Source organism: Hyperolius riggenbachi, chromosome 4 (assembly GCF_040937935.1).
Source record: "Hyperolius riggenbachi isolate aHypRig1 chromosome 4, aHypRig1.pri, whole genome shotgun sequence".
Classification (NCBI taxonomy): Eukaryota; Metazoa; Chordata; class Amphibia; order Anura; family Hyperoliidae; genus Hyperolius; species Hyperolius riggenbachi.
This window is the reverse complement of record NC_090649.1, coordinates 146858561-146882859: the sequence shown is the minus strand read 5'-3', so window position 1 is coordinate 146882859 and position 24299 is coordinate 146858561. Positions and strand designations below refer to the sequence as shown.

The 24299-nt window shown below is 41.0% G+C and overlaps 1 protein-coding gene across 4 annotated transcripts in view; it reads right to left on the bottom strand.

Moving 5' to 3' along the window:
• Window positions 1–646: 646 nt before the first annotated feature.
• The window catches only part of PLOD2 (procollagen-lysine,2-oxoglutarate 5-dioxygenase 2), a 178863-nt gene continuing 155210 nt past the window's right edge, over window positions 647–24299 (bottom strand). For 3 of the 4 annotated variants that reach the window (XM_068280760.1, XM_068280763.1, XM_068280762.1), the window contains exons 12-20: window positions 22477–22602; window positions 16255–16396; window positions 15193–15255; window positions 8824–8937; window positions 7265–7330; window positions 5611–5715; window positions 5339–5485; window positions 4115–4240; window positions 647–1936 (exon numbers count right to left, since the gene is read on the bottom strand). In XM_068280760.1, coding sequence (XP_068136861.1) covers window positions 1781–1936; window positions 4115–4240; window positions 5339–5485; window positions 5611–5715; window positions 7265–7330; window positions 8824–8937; window positions 15193–15255; window positions 16255–16396; window positions 22477–22602 — 1045 coding nt within the window. In that variant the 3' untranslated portion in view covers window positions 647–1780. The remainder of the gene's footprint in view (window positions 1937–4114; window positions 4241–5338; window positions 5486–5610; window positions 5716–7264; window positions 7331–8823; window positions 8938–15192; window positions 15256–16254; window positions 16397–22476; window positions 22603–24299) is intronic. The other variant, XM_068280761.1, reaches the window with a different exon arrangement.

The following is a 24299-nucleotide window of genomic DNA, read 5'->3' as shown; positions in this document are numbered from 1 at the left end:
TACAGAGGAAACAGTAATTTATGCATATGTCAAGTTCCACGTTGCAGACAGATACTGAAAAACAGAATGCTACAATAGTTAAAAGTACTAATTGATGATGACACCTCTTCCAGAGTAGGTCGCTGATATACAAACTAGCACCAACTTTATTACACTTTATTTTTACATCTAACTTCAGATACTTTGTTCAAATGGTGTTTGCAGACTGCAATTTCTAGTTTGTATATGAGAATAACAATTCAAACATAAAAAGTGTTCATTTCAAAAAGGCATTAAAAATACTAAGTTGGAAACCTGGATATCATATTAAACTTTGTACAGAAAGAAGATAAATTATTCCCTTCCTGATATGAACAACAATTTCAAAGATCCACCACAAATCTCTTTGGGTGGTTTGTTGTGGTACCCCCCTCCCCAAAAAAAAATAAGCTTGCTAAAACCTGTTTGTAAAAAGTTTTTACTGCCATACTGCCACGGGAAAAAAACTGTCTACTGGAGATTTGCAAAAAAGAAAATGTTTGACTTGAGTTACCCTTTGAAGGAACTATACATAGTTTTTATAGGCTTATGTTATTTCAGCATTATGTTTAGCACTAAAGTTTTTTTTTTTTTTTTTTTTAAATAAAGATTTCAAGGTTTTTTTTTAGTACTATACCTACTGAATACAATAAGGATTAAAAACCCAGAACTTTCCCAGAGAGTAAAAATAGCAGTATACAAATCGTTCATAATAGATCAGATTTCTTTGGAATAAACTCTGTTTGCACAATAAATATATGTACATGAAAATATTCTTCATTGCAAATTCATGGTAAAAATACATTTCCCTGAAAACTTTAGACTGGCGATTTACAGCTTTTGTGAAAATCTGTAAGGGAGGAAAGGTGTCATAAAAATAGCTGTCTGAAATCTGCAATTCTTGAACCAGACATACCGGAAGTTTGTAGCAGGACAATATAAATGGGAGGCAGAATAGATTTAACAATACTGCTCCCGTAAAATTCTAAATCTGATTTTTTTACTTTATAAAAGATCACCGTCAAATAGACTACAAGTTGATTGCCATGCAAAAGAAATGGAAATAGATGCCAAAAAATGTCTCTAGAATTTTGGATACTAGCTATTACAAAAAACATCATTGATGATGGCTGCATGTATCTGCTACTTGTTTGGCTCTACCACAACCACTAGATGAATCAAAACACACTATATTCTAGTGGTGTTATTTAATCCAGTATACTTGGCTTGGGAGACTGCCATTGCTGCTGTCCTTTTGAAAATTGCTGTTGCTTGCAATAGCGCATTTTCAAACACTTACCTAGAATATATAAAGGTAACTTAAAAATGTAAGACGAAGCCCATCTGATATATATAGTTATACAGGTCAATGTTTTGTTGAAGTGTAATAGCTACTACAGAAAAAAACTAAAATATTGTACGAGGATATCAGCAATGGCAGTCTCCAGGTTTTCCTTTTTTTATCATGATAGGCATACATTGAATCTGAATTTATTGCACAGAATGGTCATGTTTATGAGCTAGTGGAGATTTTTTGTTTGTCCAACACAACTGTCAAACATTTTAAGAAAGATAATTGCAATACAAGGAATATAAAAAGGTTTGAACCCACATGGAGTTAGATTTAAACTTTGATGTCCATGTTCCATTTTTCTTTTTAAAAACAGTAGTGAATAGTCTGATCTCAAAAAAATCTCTATAAATAAAAACATAAAAAAAATAAAAAGATGGTTTGTTAATGGTTTCATGTGTCTACCAATGTTCATGGATCAATAAAAGACACAGCAATATATCTTGTCCCATTTGTAACAGGAAGGCCTTCATGCAAGTGTGTAAGTCGCCCCGGATGCATAAAGCTCCACCCTTTTCTTGGTGAGTCAACAGAACAGTTATATCTGGAAAATCTGCATCCTCCACCCTGCAAAAAATAAGATTACAGTTTAATGTTTTGAAAGCTTATCAGTTAGTTAGATCACCATAACTAATAATAACAATATTATTATTACTACTATTATTAACAATTTCGGTTTGAAAAACTGAACTTCTTAAGTTAATGGGCAACCTGAAGTGAGAAGGATACGGAGGCTAACATCGAACATCGCTTAGCGTTGCATGGCAATAATGACTATCACGGTGGATCGGATCTTTAAAGGATACTCGAGGGGACGTGACATGATGAGATAGACATGTGTATGTACAGTGCCAAGCACACAAAGAACTATGCTGTATTCCTTTTTTCTTTCTCTGCCTGATAGAGTTAAATATCAGGTATGTAACTGGCTGACTCAGTCCGGACTCAGACAGGAAGTGACTACAGTGTGACCCTCACTGATAAGAAATTCCAACTATAAAACACTTTCCTAGCAGAAAATGGCTTCTGAGAGCAGAAAAGAGATAAAAAGGATCAATAGTTCATAGATTTTAGTTCTGGCATACTTCATTGAATGTGTCATTGAGCAAAAACAATAAAAGAGTTAAAACTTAAAAAGTAGATTGAAACATAGAATAAAACTGTGGAATATCTTAAAAAGTCATTTTTAGGAGAAGGAAGATAGATACAATTGTTTATTTTATTAGGTTTTTTTCGCCTTGGGGGTCCTTTAAGATCCCTGATGACTTCCGCGCAAACTACTGTAATCGCTGGAAGTCTCGTTGCGTCTGTCGTGTTACATCGTGCATACCCGCCGATCGGAAGATTAGGGAAGATGGATTGTCGGAGCACTTGTCAGGGAGATGTTGCTGGATCCATCTCCCTGCATTGCGAGGTAAGTACTTAGCTTAACTTCAGAGTGGGAACGCTTTGTGATGAGCTTCCCTCCTGCTGCTATCCTTAGGCATGGACCCAAACCCAGTATAAATACAAATGCAAGCTTAGCGGAGTGCTCTAAAATAAACAATGCATTTTTCTGTTTTTTTTTTAAAGTGCGTATTTAAACTCTCTAAATCATCTCTTCTTACTGGTTTCACCCTCATCTGTAAATGACAGTGCCTGTCGATTCCTCATTTTCCTGTACCACTCAGCAGAGATCTCCCACGTCTCTACTACATGAAACACTAATGGCCAGTTTGCTCTTCCTAGCATAGCTGCACACTTGCCCTCTCTATTGGTGCAGAGGGCTGAATGGAAGTACTGAACTACCTGGCAGGCCCAGATGATTCCTCCATGCCAAAGGCATGCTGGGACAAAGGGGTGACAAAAAAAGAAGCCATCTCGAAAGAGAAAGAGGTAAAGTAGTGAACAGTAAGAATGTTAAGCACAGAGACGGCCTTACAGACTAAGGTCAGTAACAATTCCACGTTTAGCCCTTTAGCAGCCAATGCAGCCAATGAGACTTGCAAGTGCTCCAGGCCAATTTATTTTAGCACTTTTTTATTTCTTACTTGTTATATTTCCTTGCTTCTAATTAGTACTGCTGTAATGTGTCTCTATAGCCATTTGTCACCAGGGGGCAGTGTGAGACAATAATAGAGGATTTCTGCTTTCAGTTTCTATATTTTCTATATTTTTTTTTCATACTCTTTATATTTTATATATTTTCTGCTAACAGAGATAGCGAGATCAAGGCATTCCAAGAATTTACAGCACGATTTCTGCCGTTATGTTAAACTATTATTGAAGCTGCTAAAAACTAACTAGAACAAGTAACTTGTCTATATATCTTATCTAAAGTTTAGATAGTTTACACAGCATATCTAGCTGCAAACAGCTTTAAAAGTTTATGATTATTTATTCCTGTGATACAATGAGGGCAGCCATGTTTTGTTTGTCACAGGCTGAGGGCTGGGGATGCTATCAGCTTGCCTGTGTGTAAATTCAGTCCCCTCTCCTCCTCCCTCCTCCCCTCTGCCTCTGAAATCAATGGCTAGTAACCTCCTCCTCCTCCTCCTGCCCAGACTGAGCTCCCATAAGCCCTTGCTACAGTGCCAAGGCACAAAAGGAGCTGTGGACGAGCATTGTTTAGTTTATAGAGAATTAGAGTATTAAAACAAAACAAAAAAGTATTTGGCTTGAGGAATGCCCTATAAACTATATGAAAGGAACACAATTATGCAATGAGTAAAAGTTTATCTCGGATCTACAAAAAAAAAAAGTTACCTGGAAATCTTGATCCTTTGTATTGAGAGCTATATTTATAGTGAACGTTGAAGCATCATGATGTGGTCTCAAAAAGTATTGTCGACTAGGAGTGTATTTCACTACAAAATTAAGTAATGCTCGGCCCTGAAAAATAACATCAATATGTGAGAAATGGTTTGTATTAGATATGGTTAGGTTGACAGAAGAAGTATTACTATTACAGAGAAAGTACCAGCAGGGCAGCCATCAGAAATTTTGGGGCCCCTCACACATCATCAGGCCTAGGCCCCCCCCTCCCTGGGCCCACCCACTGGTTGTTGTGCCCGCCCACTAGCCACCCCACCCCTGTTGTCGTGCGTGAAGTGCGCTATAGTGAAAAATGTGCATGTTTCCGACACTGAAGAAAGCAGCATGCGAGCGTGATGCAGCAAAAAGTTGGCTTGACCACGGCATGTTGTGGGTGGAGCCAAATACTACCAAAAATACAGGTAGTCCCCGGTTAACAAATGAGATGGGGACTTGTAGGTCCGTTCCTATCCTTTATCCGTTCCCTCTTGTCCCTCTGTTTTCTTCCTGTGCCTCTTTTGTCCACCTCTGCCTCACCTCAGTTTGAGCCGCTTTTGTGTGCCTCTGTTTCACCTCACGTTCCAGTCTCATCTCTATTCTCCCTGTGACTCTTGTTTGCCTCTGTTCCCCCTGTGCCTCTTTTATCCCCCTGTGTTACCTCTTGCCCCTTTCTGTCTCAGCTCGTCCCCCTGCCCTAGCCAGGTATAGGTGCCCCCAGTATAGGTATCCAGGCATAGGTGCCCCTAGGTAGCAAGCTATAGGCGCCCCAGTATAAGTAGCCAAGTATAGATGGTTCCCCAGTATAGGTAGCTAGGTATAGGTGGTTCCACCCCCAGTATAGGTAGACAGATAGAGGTGGTGCTCTAGTATAGGTAGCCTGTAGCCAGATATAGGTGGTGCCCCAGTATAGAAAGTCCGCTGTAGCGGGCTCACTCATCTGCTCCCCATGTTCAAGCGCTGATGTCATTTTTCTCTCAGTGCTAGAATGCGGAGTGCTGGTTAGTGTGCCACAGGCCCGCAGCCAGCACATGCAGCCCTTCCAGCACTTTGGGGGAGCCCAAGGCCCCCAGAAGCCCTGGGCCCCTCACTGTAGAGTCAGTTGTCCCCCCCTGATGGCTGCCCTGAGTACCAGTCAGCCCAGGCTAGGTATAAGAAAAGCAAGCAAAAAATCCTTACTTTTGTATAATATCCTGCAAACACCTTGAGAGTTACTGGGGCAATGAATTCCCTAATGAAATGTAGCCATTCCTTCTCCATTTCAATTTGAGTCATGTGAATATCATCTGTAGGAACATTCTCATAGCCTCCAGAAATTCGAACGTCCTAAAAAGAAGAAATAAACCATTAAAAAAGTTGTCTTATGCCCAAATATAATCTCCTAGCTATGTCAACTGAAGTTTGTCTTATGACTCGCTTAACGTGTTGCAGTAGTCTGCATAGCTACTTACTGAGTGACTTGAACCAGACCATTGTCCAAAATGCTCCATCTCTTCCACCAGTTCATCACAGGCCTGCTCAGAAAACACTGGAAACCAAAAAACGTCTGGACAGGGCTATACCAGGGTGGAAAACAAACAATGATTAAGTCCTGCACATTGTGTTGTATCAACATAGACAAGTTACACGTTTTTCTTTATCACTTAATCATTAACACGTACTGATCTGCTTGCATGGTAACATGGACTATTTGGGGTAAGTGAGGGTTTTTGTTTATCGGGAATTAGTGAAATGACTTTATAGTAGTGTCAACCATTGTACTAGGGGAGTGATTTTGATAAAGCTATGCACCTTGTTCCATACTGTATTTTCATTGACAGCTGTCACAAAGAACAGCAAATGAGGCAATCATCATTAGTAGAAACACAGCTGAAAAAAAACTTTTGTTTTGGTTTTTTAATACAGGGAGGAAATGGTAAAATGTCTATTGTGGTGTTTTTTGTCCTGTCTGGAACATAATTTACAAGTATCACACACACTTTATGTTCCAGTGGCTGCTGTTAACAAGACAAAGTGGAGAGAACTCTTTACATTGGGAACCTACACCACAATAAAACCTGGGTAGTCTTTTTTGTATTTCTATGTTGTATAAAGTGTTGATGCCTTTTTCAGTGCTTCACATGCTGTACAGTATTATCCCTAAGAGAACCTCACATCTTATTTCTACCATAGTCATAGTCAATTTAGCCAAATATTTTTAGTAAATGCGCTTAATGATACTTCTTGAAAACTTGAGACAAACACTCTCCTAAAGCAACAACTGCAGTCTCACTTATTTATATTACCCAGGTCTGTTTTTAGGCATAGAGAAACCAGGCACATGCCTAGGGTGGCACCTGCAGGAGGGGGCACCACAGAGCTATTCTTAGCACACTGTACTTTATGGAATACTTATGCACAACAGCTTGTTCCATTGAGAAAGGGATGTATAGATCTACGCTGGCCCGCCGTTTCCGCTCCTGACGCGATCGTGCGCACCCGGAGGGGGAAATTAAGCTGTCATATGACAGCTGACATCTCCCCCGAGTGATCAGCAGCCATCGCGTATGGCTGCTGATCACGTGATCACTACGATCGCCGTCAGATCGCAGTGATCACTTTGACAGCGGCGGCGGCAGGGGGGAAAAGAAGAGGATCCACTCACCTCCCTGCCGTTCCAGCTACGATCGGCGCCCCCCTCTGTTCTGGCCGGCATCTCCGCTTCTAATGCCGCTCCGTTCTGGGTCCCAGCTCATCAAGCCGCGACCCGGAACTGAGTGGCATTAGGAGCAGAGATGCCGGCTGGAGAAGAGGGGGCTACTGCGGCTCATCGCTGGAGCCTGGAAGGTGAGTGATGGCTGCTTGCAAAAGGGGGGACACCTGCCACCATGGGGGGGGGGGGACACTGCACAGCCAGCCACAGAGGGGATCCGGCCGCCTGACCCCCCAAAACGTGCACCCCTCACACCGCAAAATGCCTGGTCCTTAAAGGGGGTTAGGCGGCCGGTCCCGAAAAGGTTAAGATAATTAGTGGAGGCTACGATCTTCCTATTCACAAGTTTGGGTAAAAAACAAAAGGTGGCTTGCCTGGGGCACCAAACTGGCCAAAAAAGGTCCTGGCATTACCTGTTCAAAAAAGTTTTCTGTAAAAATCCTTGAGTAGTTTGCATTTATATATTTTGCCTTCCAATCCTGTAAAGACATAACAAAATCAGATTGCAAGTAGGTTTAGAAAACAAAGATAATTCCAGTAACATTTTTTTTTCCTTTACACAAAAACGTTCCTTTTTTTTCCACAGGTCACATCACATGCCTAAAGAAGGATTCTGGTAACCCCCTCCCCAAAAAAATACAGTGGAATAACATATTAAAGCGGAATGAAACCCAGCATTTCTTCTTTTTTTTACTAGAACAGCATTCAAAGGGTTACACACAGGACTTGAAAGTTCAGTGCAGAGAAATCTGAACACATCCAAAGTTGTAGATAATGTTATCTTGTGTTTAATTGTTTCAAGTGATGAATGTAAATAAACACTTCTCCTACACTGCTGGGTCCCCTGAACAAAGTCAGATAATTTAGAAAGCATTTCTGCTTGCTTGAACATGAATAAAGCAGTTATAAATAAAATGCAAAGTCAGCTTTCAGCACAAAAAAAGTGTTCTTTGGGAACGTATAATTTCTAAATGAATACTAATACTTCTGCACAAAAGCAAATATGATAACCCTATGAAATATAAAAAGTAGGAAAACATGTTTTTATTGAATATTATGTCAGGGTTTTATACCGCTTTATGGTAAAAAAAACTAAGAGAACACAGTGTCCCCATTGTTTGCATACATGTACATTTCTGCAATGTGATGCCATATACTATATTATACATTTCAGTGTCTGATATGCTGAAGATACTTGTGTCTGCATTCACCTGTTCCAATTCACCATCCAGAATCTCATCACAATTGCAAATGGGGGATTGTATAGTTGGTAATATCGCCAGAGGCGAATTGCTGTATGCATTCAATATTATTCTCAGTTTTTCAGTGGCATCACCTATGACAGAGCAGTTTTTGCCTGCAGGCTAGCAGCTGCCTGTCAACAGTGTTTCAGTTAGTGACAGAGCCTTACTATTATAGTTCCTAGCAACATCATTCCATATAATGTAGAAGTATAATAACACGGCTGAGTAAGTTACCCGGGACCGAAACCAGGTGAACAGAGCCACCTGGGAGGACCGTGAGGGACGCATCAGTGCTCATGGGGCTGGAGGAAGCCCAGGGTAAGTATAAAATCTTTTAGTGTGCCCATCTTAGGTACACTTTAAGTTTGACTGCATTTGCTGCATGCTTGTTTAGTTAGTTAAGCGTACATTCAATACAAAATAATCTAACACTGACACTCTGGCTTCTATACAAAGATGTCAGAAGCTGCTAGAAGCCCGCAGGGGAAAGAGGGAGAGTGCTGGACATCGCTGGAGCCTCTGTAAGTATTTCAAAGCAACAGCATCCACAGAAAGCCTCCCAAAAGAGGTCCCAGTTATCCCTCAGACATGCCAGTTAGTTGAGACTTCCGGTTTCCTGTATTCCAAATAATAAGGGCTTAACTGTAATTCTAAAAAATAAACATTAAATGCACACAATTTGTAATAATTACTTTCATATATGTCTATTTTCTTTATTTGGTACATACCACAGGATTTTCAAAAATTTGCCAAAGGTCGTTGTTATAGTGAGACGTATTGTAGTTAGCTGTTGAAATAAGTCTTCCAAATTCATGACGGTTGGTGATGTACATGAATACACCCTAAGAGAATTAATGAGAAACATGTTAGAGGAGCTGCTTGCAAAAATGAAGTGAGAGCTTTCAGAAGAAATTAATTTAAAAGATCACAGGATTCTAGATAATTTCTTAAGGAAAAAAAAAAAAAAAAGTGAGAAGGATTCCATTAAAATTATTTCCTCTAGAGAACAAATCTTACATCTCAAACGTATTGACAAATTACTTTGACCTAAATATTCTATAGCAGTCGAAAGGGACTTAAGTAGTAGAAATTATTTGTACTTTAGTAAAGCTTAGTAAATGTAATTTTACTGTATTATAAAGCAAAGGAAAGACAAAAAAGTTAAATCTATAAAAACATTAAAGAGGTTGTGCCAGGCAGAATACAGAGCTTATTTTATGTATGTCTCAGCACTTAGGGAGAACTGCTAGTCTAGTTCATGAGAAACTGAGCAAACTGACGAAAACAACTTAAAAATAGTCTTAAAGTGGCAAAATATAAAATTGCATTTATGCTTTAAAACATTAAGCACATCATAAAACTAGAACACCACAAGGAAAGACTGGTTTTAAGTTACTGTAATGCTAGGTACACACCATACAATTTTCTGGCAGATTTACCTGCCAGATTGATTTTTTCCAACATGTCTGATCTGAATTTCGATCGATTTTCCGATCAATTTCTATAAAAGTGAGCAGAAATTGATTGGAAAAACTGATCGGTAAAATCAATCGAAATTCAGATTGGACATGTTGGAAAAAATCGTTCTGGCAGGGAAATCTGCCAGAAACTAGTATGTTGTGTACCTAGCATAAAATAAGTTCCACTTCACTAAAGCCAACTAATAATTTGTTGTGGAAATCTGAATTGTTATCAAACTGTTTTACAAAGTAAAACCTTTTCTGCCTCCTCACTGGACACAGGGGAAGCCTTTCTTCTTGCACTGCACATACAACTAAGCACAAACTGGTCATATCAAACCGTGACCACTGATCATTTGCTAATGACATTGTAAATGTTTGCCTGTACAACCCCTTTAATATAGTTACCTATGTTATATTAGTAAGAAAAATATTTTTGCATTTTTTTTCCCAGACCAACAATTTGTTTATACATTTAAATACATTTAAAATGATTTTTTTGTTAGGTTCGGCATTTTAAAGTCTGGGAAAAAAATCTCTAAGTATAGAATTAACTATGAAAATAAAAAGGGGGGGGGGGGGGGGGGAGGGGTAATTGTGTGGATTTTACCAGCAAGCCCAAACAATGGCATCATGGAGCAGAAATCCATAAATAGGTAACAAATGTGATTTCAATATTTGTATGTAATATTTTTGCCACCAAAAGATGAAATTCTCGTGGCTATTATAGATTAATCATGTGCTTCAATTTCAAACCAAAGAGAGAAAAAAATAGCAAGCAAAATTGTAGGCTATTCCAGCCTTGAATTTTGAGGATAAAAAAAATCTTTTTTTAATGGCTGCATATAGTATGAACAAGAAATGTATAATAATAATAATAATAATAATAGTCATCTTCGGACTCGGTCAGCTTTGCAATATTGAATTTAAAACTGGAAAATGTAAATATACTGTGTATATATATATATATATATATATATATATATATATATATATATATATATATATATATATATACATATATATATATATATATATATCTCAAAAAATATCAATAAAAACAGGTCCATGTTTCAGTGGGTCTTAACTATAGAGGCAGGCAAATCAAGGTGTTAGGACAAAGTTGTGTTGCCAGTGGTACAAATTCCTTAGATAAGGTGCAAGCTTGGTGATTTACAATTTGCTACATGAGTCACAGAGTACATGCCAATTGCTTTCGGTTACTTAGTTGCAACTGTTGTGACAACTGACATAAAATGAAAAAGAAATGATCCTTGCTCCCCTAATTCGCACTGAGCTGACTATAGGCTGGACATTTATTCAATCAATCTGGAGAACAGTCCCACCTTACCTCGGGAATTTTGACTATGCAAACAGTCAATTCAAAAATATCTCACTGAAAGAAATGCCCAACAGGATTTAGAAAGGCTAACATTGATCAAAACCATTACCTAATGACTGACATCTACAGTGCTATCTGTTCATATCTCAACTAGGCTAAATCTCGTCGAGCATAATTTTTTTTTGTAACAGTCTTTATTCTATTGTATAGTTTGTACTCTCTGATATACAGCAGCACGGAGGATGGTGCTGCTATACAAATCCAAAATAGTAATATTCTGATCTGCTAATGCCCAAATTGCTGTACACGTGCTTACTCATCTCTGACCATCTACTGTTACCTAAAAAATGTACTTTCCTCCGTTCTACTAGATGGCTTAAAGCGAACCTTAAGTCACCTAAAAAAAATGAGATGAACTCACCTGGGGCTTCCCTCAGCCCCCAGCAGACGATCGGTGCCCTCGCAGCTCCGCTCCGATGTCCCAGGACCCGCCGGCGACGACTTCCGGTTTCGCCGTCACCGGCCGACAGGCATGGGAACGCGAGTGATTGTTCGCGTTCCCAGCCTGTATATCGCCCCCTATGCTGCTATTGCGGCCAGGAGCGGAGCTGCGAGGGCACCGATCGTCTGCTGGGGGCTGAGGGAAGCCCCAGGTGAGTTCATCTCATTTTTTTTAGGTGACTTAAGGTTCGCTTTAAGATACTAATAATGAATTCGTGGAATGAAAATATGATGCAAATTACTAGGAACTGGTCCACTCAAAATCATCAAAAACCATTAGGCTGCCCTGATTCCAAGCAGTATATAATTTGTGTTTAATTTGTATGCAACCAGGAATTAGTTGTGTTGCATTGACCATTTCTACCTCTTACTAGAGATGTCACGAACCTCCGATTTTAGGTTCGCGAACCCTGTTCGCGAACCTCAGCGAAAGGTTCGGTTCACGAAAAAGTTTGCGAACCGCAATAGACTTCAATGGGAGGCGAACTTTGAAAATTTTAAAGAATTCTACCAGCTGGAAAAATGATAGAAAACATGTTTCAAGAGCTCTAATACCTGGAGGCACACCTGATTGAGTGAAATACACATCACTGCTGGAGGACCCGCCCTCCCTCCCACCTCCAAGCAAGGTCTTTATACCATTTGACTCAGTTGTCTGCCTACACTAATTAGTTATGGGACAGCTGCTACACAGTACACACTCTGCTAGGGAGATTTTAATTAGCCTCTTGTGGGTCTCCTCCCACCTCCCTCCTCCCCTTCTACCTATTCCCTCCTCCCTCCTACCGGAGGGAGGAGGGTCTCATCTGCCAGGGAATTATCCTATTTCAAAAACCAGTATACATCATACCATGGCTGGGAATCAAACCCAGATCTCACTGTGTGGTGGGCAAGCACACTAACCACGGTACCACTACAGTAGTAACTGAAGCTGGCCTAAAATTTACCATTTATGCTCAATCCAATAGAAACATTAGGTTGCTTAAAGGGAACCTTAACTGAGAGGGATATGGATGTTTCCTGTAAACAATGCCAGTTGCCTGGCAGTCCAGCTGATCTTTGTGACTGCAATAGTGGCTGAATCACACCCTGAAACAAGCATGCAGCTAATCCAGTCTGACTATAGTCAGAGCACCTGATCTGCATGCTTGTTCAGGGGCTGTGGCTAAAAGTATTAGAGACACAGGATCAGCAGGCGATTCAGGCAACTGGTATTATTTTAAAAGGAAAAATCCATATCCTTCTCCGTTTAGGTTCCCTTTAAGGATTTGTAGCATAAAAGCCAACTCACTTTGGCTGGGATTTGAACCTGGGTCTCACTGTGTGGTGGGCAAGCACACTAACCACTGTACCACTACAGTAGTAACTGAAGCTGGCCTAAAATTTACCATTTATGCTCAATACAAGAGAAAAAGTAGACAAGACAAATAACATTTATATCACACTTTTCTCCTGACGGACTCAAAGCACCACAGCTGCAGCCACTAGGGCATGCTCTATAGGCAGTAGCAGTGTTAGGAAGACTTGCCTAAGGTCTCCTACTGAATAGGTGCTGGCTTACTGAACAGACAGAGCTGAGATTCGAAATTTTAGGCCAGCTTCAGTTACTACTGTAGTGGTACCGTGGTTAGTGTGCTTGCCCACCACACAGTGAGACCCAGGTTCAAATCCCAGCCAATGTGAGTTGGCTTTTATACTACAAATCCTTAAAGGGAACCTAAACGGAGAAGGATATGGATTTTTCCTTTTAAAATAATACCAGTTGCCTGAATCGCCTGCTGATCCTGTGTCTCTAATACTTTTAGCCACAACCCCTGAACAAGCATGCAGATCAGGTGCTCTGACTGAAGTCAGACTGGATTAGCTGCATGCTTGTTTCAGGGTGTGATTCAGCCACTATTGCAGTCACAAAGATCAGCTGGACTGCCAGGGAGGTGGGAGGAGGGAGGTGGGAGGAGGGAGGGAGGAGATGGGAGGTGGGAGGAGGAGGGAGGTGGGAGACCCACAAGAGGCTAATTAAAATCTCTGTAGCAGCTGTCCCATAACTAATTAGTGTAGGCAGACAACTGAGTCAAATGGTATAAGGACCTTGCTTGAAGGAGGGAGGGTGGGCTTACAGCAGTGAGACCAGTGTGTTTGGCAATAATGTGTCTGCTGACAGTGATAAGGAGGGTCAAAGTTTTGCTCAATAGAGCATTATGGGGCGAATCGAACTTCCGCAAAAGTTCGCCTGATGCAGGCGAACGCGAACCCCCAAAGTTCGCCTGGAACCGTTCGCAGGCGAACCGTTCGCGACATCTCTACCTCTTACCTTGCTCATCTAAAGTGTTAAGCTTTTTACCTGTATTGAATTTATGAACAGAACGGTTTTGAGTAGACAAACCACGGTGAGGGGAAGAAATGGTGATGAGGAGGATTGGATCATGGAGAACTGTAGAAAGTTCAGGTCACCACCAGTTTCCGTTTGGTGGAATTGTACTCCGTTTTGATGAGATCATGGTGATTTAGGAGTGACCGAAAACATTTATACTTTTTTTGGTCTATTGTTTAACACAAAATTGCTCCATAATATGAGGGATAAAAAGAATTGGGAATATATTTCTTAACTTTCTTTTTTAAAGGACAAAAGAGAAGAAAAGACAGATGGCTGCTGAGATAAATTCTTCAGTGATCAGGATAATTAATTATTACACTTTAAAGAAGCCATACCATTTTTGACCTATTGATGGCATGTGCCTTTCAGCATGCATTCTGGTAACTCCTGGTCTAATATAAATAGACTAGTGACCTAAGCCTGTTTAAAAATGGGCTCCAAGTCTGTCACCACTGCACGCGCGTGCCCCCACCCGACGTGCAAGCACCTGCCCACCTGCATCCTGTCCCAACGGCTGTTAGTGCAGGACCTGCGCAGTAGCGCAAAAGCACTGACACAGGGACAGGACGCAAGGACACTTGCCTTTTATTAGATACAATAAAATAAGGTATCCCTTTTCAATAATGATCATGATTATTGAAAAAGGTTTCTTATTTCATCTATCTATATTAGTCTGTTTCCTGGGTGGGTATTTGACACTTGTGTGGATACTTTAAACTTTATGTTCTGTTTATTTAAAAGAATATGAGCAACTGGGTGGCTGGCCACAAGTTAAATAAATACATAAAACAAATATCTTCCTAAGGGAGGTTTGTAAATGCTGTGGGCTTTTTGGGGTCGACTGCTTGCATTTACTTATCTACAGGTGTGTGCTCCAGGTCCCGTCTATAAGAAAGCCTCCATCTTCTCTGTTCCTGTGCCTCAAAAGGGAAGACTGAAGAATCTACAGCAATGTATTCCCCTGAAGCTGCAGTGCGTGCCAGGAGACGTAGTCCATTCATGTAATGAAATCTACTGACCAGGAGACATAATTACATGAATGGACTACATCTCCCACAATGCACTATGGTAGCCAGGAAGCCACAACATCACAGCTGGTATTTTAACCTCCGGTTCTGTAGGTACAAATACAAAGAAGATGGAGGCCCTCATATGGATGGGGGCCTACGGAGCAGCTCCCCCGTAGGTAAGTAAATTCATACTGCCCACCCTAAAAGCCTACAGCATTTATGAAGATCCCACTGGGGGAGGTTTTATATATTTGTTATAAGTGGTTTTCATGTCCCTTTAATATTAATACTGATATTGTTGTTTTAATGGTCTAACAAGAACACCTGAAACAGAACTATAAAAAAATACTGAGATAAAAAAAAATAGAAGAAAGATTAGAGGAAGGAATAAACAAAATTTAAAAAAAAACCTTGGGGGGTCTGAACATTTGGAAAGTTTCTGAAGATGGGGAGTCTCTCTCTCTTTGGAAATTCTAAAATGAAGAAGCATCAAGTAAGTTGACTTGTTTATCCACTTTTCCTTTTTTTAAATTTTGCCTAGATTGACTGTGGAGACATGAAAACAGATTCAAAAATAACAGCTTAGATGGCAGCTGAAGAGCTATATGGGACTTGCATGGATAACATGCAGCTTGAAGCAAAGCTTATGTCCGACACACAACACGGCTTGCCATGCCTGTTGGCAAGCTGCTTAGACCAACAATCCTTAGAAGAAGAGTATGAAACAGTGAATGAGGAGGGGGAAAAAAAAAAAAAAGAATGTTGCTGCTTGACCAAAGCTTGCGTAGCATATCCAAGCGATTAGCGATGGTAGAGGTGACGAATGCAAAGCAATGACAGGAAGCAGTGCTGATAGATATGCAGACAATAACAAAACATGAAATACTTGCCAACTGTTTATACACATTTCAATAACAGTTTTCAAATACAAAAACAAATTAAACTGGTGACTTAATAAATAAATTCTGTTCAGTAACCAAAGTAGAAACTGTTGAATATTTAAAAAACTTTGCAAGCAAAAAAAACAAAACAAAACAAAATATAGTTCTCAAATTTGTATAGCGATGTAAAATATACATAATAAAATAAAATGCTTCCAAACCTAATTTAAAATTGACATTGTGTGTTTTATGGTTGTGTACATTTTGGAGTGGAGGGGTTAACACTAAATATACAAAAGTCTGCTAACCCTAATGATGGCTATAGATTATTATTACAGCTGGATAACATTAAATGTGTAGATTAAATTGTCTCATATTATTCCATTATCCTCCAAGGACTAATTTGGGGATAGTTCCCAGAAACGCATGCTGCAGGTACAAATAACAGATACTTGCACAAATCTGGGAAGCATCTTTACAGCACACTTTTTTTGTAGTGCTATTGTGTGTCTACGTTTTATTTGCTAGTACTTAGGAAATCTGCAGTAAGAATGTTTCGACAAACGTAAAGCCTGGTTTGCACCAGCTTACCATTTCCCTGGCATTTCTACATAAAGCCATGTCCGGATCCAGCCTGTCCAGGATGAAATGGTTTCTCTCCTTTAACTCTGTCCTAAGTGTTTGACCTTTAATCAGATACACATTGGCCATATATGGAATGTTCCAAACACCTCTAGATACAAAGATTGAAAGAGATGTGTTAGATTCAGTCAGCCTAATGTACTTATATCAATGTTCTATTGCAAAAATACTACATGCATGTGTTTGATTGTCATTTGTGGAACTTGGCAACTCTATCTGAAAAGCCCACAGAAAAAAAAAAAAAAACATGCTATGGCATTGGTGATTTCACAAGCACATCATTTGCACATACAGCACATATCCTCCAACAGTTAGACCTAATAAGGGGTGAGTAGTGCAGGAACAGGGTAGTGCTTCTCTTGTTGCATGAAATGAGCATAAATTTCACATAATTGCATTGTAAGTGCGAATTACGATGTGAAATCATAATGCAAAATATGGGGGAAAAAAATCATAATTACTATTGAATGCAAATGCAACCAGCAACTGTAGTTTAGAATTTTTGTGTAATTTTCACATACTTTTGTGCTAAGTTTAGGGGTTAATAGCAAATACATGCTATCATCACCAAAATTGCTACGTATGTTGAGTATAGTAGGAAACTTTTAAAATTAATAATAAAAACAATTGCAGCAGCAATTAGCGATCACCCAAAAAAAATGCTCTATTAGTGGCAAGAAAAGGAGGTAAAATGAATTTGGGTGCCAAGTTGGATGTCGCCTGTCATTAGGGTGGTACTTGTGGTCTTCAAGTGGTTAAACTAAAATATTTTTTTTTTTTTTGCAATTTTAAAATCGAGGTATGTTTTGGCTTGTTTCCACTATCCCCCTTAACCTCCCCGGCGTTCTATTGAGATCGCCAGGGAGGCTGCGGGAGGGTTTTTTTTTAATTAAAAAAAAACTATTTCATGCAGCCAACTGAAAGTTGGCTGCATGAAAGCCCACTAGAGGGCGCTCCGGAGGCGTTCTTCCGATCGCCTCCGGCGCCCAGAATAAACAAGGAAGGCCGCAATGAGCGGCCTTCCTTGTTTTGCTTAGATCGTCGCCATAGCGACGAGCGGAGTGACGTCATGGACGTCAGCCGACGTCCTGACGTCAGCCGCCTCCGATCCAGCCCTTAGCGCTGGCCGGAACTTTTTGTTCCGGCTGCGCAGGGCTCAGGCGGCTAGGGGGGCCCTCTTTCGCCGCTGCTCGCGGCGAATCGCCGCAGAGCGGCGGCGATCAGGCAGCACACGTGGCTGGCAAAGTGCCGGCTGCGTGTGCTGCACTTTATTTGGTGCAAATCGGCCCAGCAGGGCCTGAGCGGCAGCGGCATACCGCTCAGGAGGTTAACATATGTAGCAATTTTGGTGACAACAGCGTGCATGGGGACTCTAATCTGAGAAGTAACAGATGCGGAGACTGAAAGGAAAAAAAACGGACATTAAGGCTAAAGCTGAAGAACATCTGAACCCCTAATAAGCATGATGGCCCTGCTTTATTATAAAGAAATCTTATTGTAAGTGTATGCACATAATCACACATTTCAGCAACCTGTCAGCAATCCTCACTATAGCTTGTTATCACCTCTGTAAAGTTCATTTTCTTTTTGAATTCAGGCCAGGTTTTTTGCGCAATAAGTTCTCCAGCCTTGGAAAATGTTACTTAAAAGGACAACGGTAATGAGAAGTATATGGAGGCTGCCATATTTATTTCCTTTAAAACAATACCAGTTGCCTGAATGCCTGGCTATCTTGCTAGTCATCTTCCTCTAATACTTTTAGCCATAGACCCTGATCAAACATTCAGCAGATCAGGCATTTCTGACATTATTGTCAGAACTGACAAGTTTAGCTGCATGTGTGTTTCTGGTGTGCAGTAATATTCTCTACCAGAGAGAGACGGAGGGAGCGCACTGCACATGCTCAGACTGGCCGAAGTTACAGGATCGGGTACAGAAGACAGAGAAGACCGAGGACAGCGGTGTGGGAGCAATCCATGCGGATAGGGCTGGAGGAAGCCCCAGGTATGTATAAATGTTTTATGTTAGTTCATCTGTGGTTTTCTTTAACAGGAAATAAATATGGCAGACTCCACATCCGTCTCGTTACAGTTGTCCTTTAAAGGGAACCAGAGACACCGGAATCGTAAAAAGAAGAAAAGATTTTATACATACCTGTGGCTTCTTCCAGCCCCATAAGCCAGCATCGCTCCCACGTCGCCATCCTCTGCTTCCTGGATCGCCGGTACCGGGTCCCGTCACTTCCGGCGGACGCGGCCAAATGTCCGCATTAGCAGGGGCTCCCTCCATACCCTTACGCGTGCGGCTGCGCAGTATGCAGCTGCACGCATACGGGTATGCCGGGAGCCCCTGTGATGCGGACAATTGTCCACGTGCTGCCGCCGACTGGCCGAAACTACGGGACCCGGTACCGCCGGATGCAGGAAGCGGAGGAGGGCGGCGTGGGAGCGATCCGTGCGTATGGGGCTGGAGGAAGCCCCAGGTATGTATAAAATCTTTTTTCTGAGGCCTCTGGTTCCCTTTAATCAGACCCAATGTTTCTAATATCCATGGTGAATTTCTAATACACGCAGAATATCTAACTTTGAATTCACAGAATACCTAACTTTGAATTCTATAGAGGCACAAATTTGGAGCCATTGCACTGCAAACTTTCAATGTTGTAAAATTTTAACATAAACAGAGCTGATTAGAAATGAAGAGTCAGACGTATTTAGGCTACCCAACAAAGACTGATACATCAGTTCTGTTGGATCATAAAGACAATTTCCATGCCAGACGTGATCTTATTTATAAGTTTCCAACCTTAAAGAGAATCTGTAACATCAAAACGTCCCCTGGAGGATACTCACCTTGGGAGGGGGAAGCCTCAGGATCCTAATCAGGCTTCTCACACAGTCCTCCGTCCCTCGGGGGTCTCGCTGCAGCCTTCCGTACAGCGGCAACGTAAATATTTACCTTCCCGGGTCCTGCGCAGGCGCTCTGGCAGCTGTTGGCTCTCGAAGTAGGTGGAAATACCCGATCACCGTTGGGTTTGCTCTACTGCGCAGGCGCAAGTCTCCGGCGCCTGCGCAGTAGAGCGGACCCGACTGAGATCGGGTATTTCCATCTACTTCGGAGCCGAAAGCAGCCACAGCACCCCCGCTGGAGCCTGCAAAGGTAAATATTGAATCAACAGTCGGGTCTGTCGGTGGCTGTTCTGAGGGAGACACCCCCATAGGACAGAGGACGGCGTGGGAAGCCTCATTAGGATCCTGAGGCTTCCCCCACCCGAGGTGAATACCCCCCAGGGGATCTTTTTGATGTTAAAGAAATATCAGGCAAATAACTAAAAACCAAATTTACTTACCTGGTGCTTGCACAGGCGCAGTAGCAGCTGACCTCGCCAGGTTGGCAGTTGCTACGGAGGGACACACAAGCTTTCAGGGGCTGGAGGAAGCCCCAGGTAAGTAAATTTGTTTTTTTTTAGTAATTTTCTTGATATTTCCATTATGCTGTTTTAAGTTTTAATTAAAGTATCAGTGACTTCCTAAATGCTTCAGTAACTTAAGTCAGTTTCTAATTTTTCATTCAAAAAAAAAAAAAAAGATAATTAAAATTAAAAAAAAAAAAAAAAGGCGTTTGAGGTCTCAGACAATTCAGCTAAACTCCTTTTGGTCATTTAAATGTGGTAATAATAAAACACATAGGCTTCAAAAAATATTAGATCAAATGTTTGTACAGTGAAATGAAGGGGAAAGTGTATAATTCTAAATTCACAGCAACAAATCAGAAGTCCTGTTCCACTTCCTTGATGGTTAATTGAAATCTGGTTGTGTACTATGCATCACTTCGATATGTATATTATTATTGTGCTTTTTGTGTTTTTATTAAAACCTCACATAACCCAAAACCTTTTTTTTTTTTAGTTTTGTTTAAAGTGGAAAAGGTTTAGAACATTCCACTTATTATAGTTTGTGACTATGTTAGGTAAAATTTTCCAGACATGAAAAAACAGAGGAACAGGGATAGAGACAGTAATATAATTAGAACAACTAAGTGGACAAAGTGATATCACTTTACACAGGTTTATTGTTTGCTTTAAAAAATATATAAGAGTGTTTAAAGGAGAACTCACAAAGCTTCATTGCATTGAGCATTGTATTAAAAAAGTTTGTAAATTACACATTTTCAAAATAATTTCTTTTTTGCGTCATTCATTTGGGCACTAGAGCAGTTTTCAACTATGTGATGTGTTCTTCAGTAATTTTTCAGCTCCTCATATTTTACAGGATTTATCCTCTTGATACCTAAAGCTGTATAATGACTTCCCGATGGGTCCTGTAATGTCCTGTTGATGACGGTCGTCAGTGACGCCTCTTGTCACGGATGCGCATGACGTCACGTGACGATACACGCCAGGCACGAACAAGACTTCAAGCGATCGCGGTACATTGCGCTGGAGTCATTGGGGATCTTATTGATCCGCCGTGACAATCGTTATTGCAACACAACACTAATCGACGCTGCATGGTCGTGCGCCTGTGTACACACATCCGTGATATCACAGAAACTACCGCTCAGCACTCAAAAATTGCCAGTCGGTGGGAAAATCGTGACGTTGGTACTTAGCTTAACCGCATTTTTTTCCATTAACATAAGCCCCTTCCTGGTCAGGAATGGTTAACAAGATGTCATTTTAATGCAAATGTATGCAGCATATCATTGCTCCATTTTCAAGTTGCATACATTGCGTAAAACAGCATACAATTTGTATCAACTCAGAATTATTGAGATCTCATCTCTTTTCCTGACACATAAAGTTAACCTCCACATTTTATAATTTTTTTTTTAATACTTTACCCTATGTACCTACCTTAATATTGACCTGATGAAACCTCTAACTCCTAACTGTAGTTCCCTAACCCTAGACATTAAAACTAGCCTCCTCCCTTTCTCCTCCCACTAAAAGTGCACAATATTTTCATCAGATGCATTCATTCATATAGATTGGTGGGATAGAAAGCAATCAGAAGGTAATTAGTGATTCTTCTTATAAACCAGTAGCACTTTCTCTTCAGATACGATTGCAAAACCCAACATTATAATCAACTAAATTTTCAATTAATTTTCTATTCATAGAATCATTTTACATAGATTTTCTCTGTATAATTTTTTTTTTTTTTGTACAAGGTGAGGTTGAATAAAAATTTGCCTTTCACAGTCTTATAACTGGAATATTGGCTTAAAGGGAACCAGAGGGCCCAGAAAAAAGAATCTATATGCACCTGGGGCTTCCTCCAGCCCCATACGCACGGATCGCTCCCACACCGCTGTCCTCCGCTTCCTGGATCTGCCGGTACCGGGTCCCGTCACTCTCAGCGGGCGCGGCCAATTGTCCGCATGAGCAGGGGCTCCCTCCATATCCTTACGCGTGCGGCTGCGCAGTATGCAGCTGCACGCGTACGTGTACGGGTATGCCGGGAGCCCCTGTGATGCGGACAATTGTCCGTGTGCTGCCGCTGACTGGCCGACACTACGGGACCGGGAACCGCCGGATACAGGAAGCGGAGGACGGCGGCGTGGGAGTGATCCGTGCGTATGGGGCTGGAGGAAGCCCCAGGGATGTATAGAATCTTTTTTCTGGGCCCTCTGGTTCCCTTTAAAAGAGAACCTGAAGTGGGGAAACTCGCTTCAGGTTAGACACATACCCAAGTTGAGGGAAGGCTCTAGTTGCCATAGAGTCTTTCCAGCTATTGGTTCATCCCGATGTTCCTGCTTCGTCACCAGTTATTTGACCTGCTGTGTCGAATATCTCTTTAGTACACCTCAGGTAGCCTGAAGAACTACTTGCGTCCTCGAGAAGTTCTGAAGACAAATTCTTATGTACTGCACACGTGCACGACTGAGCTCACACGTCCACAGTACGGATAGGTTAGTCTTTGGAACTACTCTAGGATGCAATTAGTTACAAAGGCTGCCCGAGGAATACCAAAGACCTAGCAGGTTGAACAAAATCAACCGGGGTTGGTACAGGAATGACCGGACAGACCGAGGACCGGGAAGTCTCTACGGTATCCAGAGCCTTCCCTCTACTTAGTAAACTCACTTCAGGTGTGATAAATACCTAAGTTCAGGCTTGCTTTAATGTATATTAGTACATAGAGGTTATCCCAGTGTGCATCTACTTACACTCTGAGGCCTTGAACAATATCTATATAATCTTCTGATCTTGCGTAGTATCCATCAGGGCTTAAAGCACCCCAGAAGTTTGACCATAGTTTTCCATGACGGGTTACAAGTGGAGCAATGATTTTCCTGGAAGCAGAAAAATGGTACAAGGTCAATTATGTTTCTGTACTATAATAGAAGAAACCAGTCAAATACTTGTATAAAACAGCATTATTGACCATTGTGTATACTCACATTTTACCCTAAAAGGTGCTGTAGTCAGAGACAGCTAAACCTACTGAAAAACTGGCATAAGAATGTAATGTATTCTAAATGACTGTCTATTCCCCTAAAGGTGGCCACTAATGATCCAACCTTACAATTTCTATGTAATATAAGTTAACTGCCTGAAGTATCCATTCAGTATATTCACTCAGTTTACCCTTATACTACATAGATTTGATAAGATTGGATCATTAGTGGCCACCATAAGACTATCAAAACCTATTTCCTATGAAGTCGCATTCTTATCTCTTCACTTACAGTTATGCTATTTTGCCATAAGAACTACTATTTAAAGAGAACCCGAGGTGGGTTTGAAGAATATTATCTGCATACAGAGGCTGGATCTGCCTATACAGCCCAGCCTCTGTTGCTATCCCAAACCCCCCTAAGGTCCCCCTGCACTCTGCAATCCCTCATAAATCACAGCCACGCTGCTGACAAACAGCTTGTCAGAGCTGGCTGTGTTTATCTCTATAGTGTCAGTCTGCTGCTCTCCCCGCCTCCTGCAGAACTCCAGTCCCCGCCTGCATCCCTTCCCTCCCTGCTGATTGGAGGGAAGGGACGGGGCAGGGACCGGAGCTATGCAGGAGGCGGGGGAGCAGCTGAGACTGACACTACAGATGTAAACACAGCCTCACAGCACGGCTATGATTTATGAGGGATTGCAGAGTGCAGGGGGACCTTAGTGGGGTTTGGAATAGCAACAGAGGCTGGGCTGTATAGGCAGATCCAGCCTCTGTATGCAGATAACATTCTTTAAACACACCTCGGGTTCTCTTTAAAGGAGTGACAACAAGAACTATTTAATTGAACTGTGAAAAGGGCAGCCTGAAAAGTCTCTTTACCGACAGAAACATATTTGAAATAATACAGGACAGGGTTTATTTTTATAAAAAAACAGAAGCAAAAGAATCATCATCTAGCTACTTGTCATGAGGGGAGGAGTTAGGGGTAGAATGTTATGCTGAATGGCTATTCATTTTTCGTGGTTATTCCATAATTATTGGCTTCATTACATCTTTCATCCACCCAGAGGCGGTCAGACTAATAACCAGTTTTGCCTATTACCACATTTAAGGAGGCCGATTTCTAAGTTTATAACTTATATAGACCTAACCTATATATTTTTGTATGTATTTATTAATTTCTCCATGCCACAGTTGGTTTCATATGGATATTGGTTGCAATGACATAATCAAAGACTTTAACTGACCACCAGAAACATAGGAATGCCAAAAGCATACAACAATAATGGAGAAACTAATAAACAGCTTTCCTTTTCTCATTGTACATTTCGTCTGGTTCACCCATAGTCAAAGTGCAAAAAAAGGAAGCCTTTCATAATTTTCCTTGCCTGATTTAGACATTCTATAGGACCCCTGGATTTTATACTTTGCCAGTAACATACATAGGCATGATTTTTCATTTTGCATATCACTGTGCACTATCTGGAAGTTTATTTAATTAGCCTCTTAGGAATGTTCATTAGGTACCTGTTGAAAGACTGAAAGAGGTCTGTTGAAGTTCACAGAAAGCAAGGACAATCTGGATTTCACTAT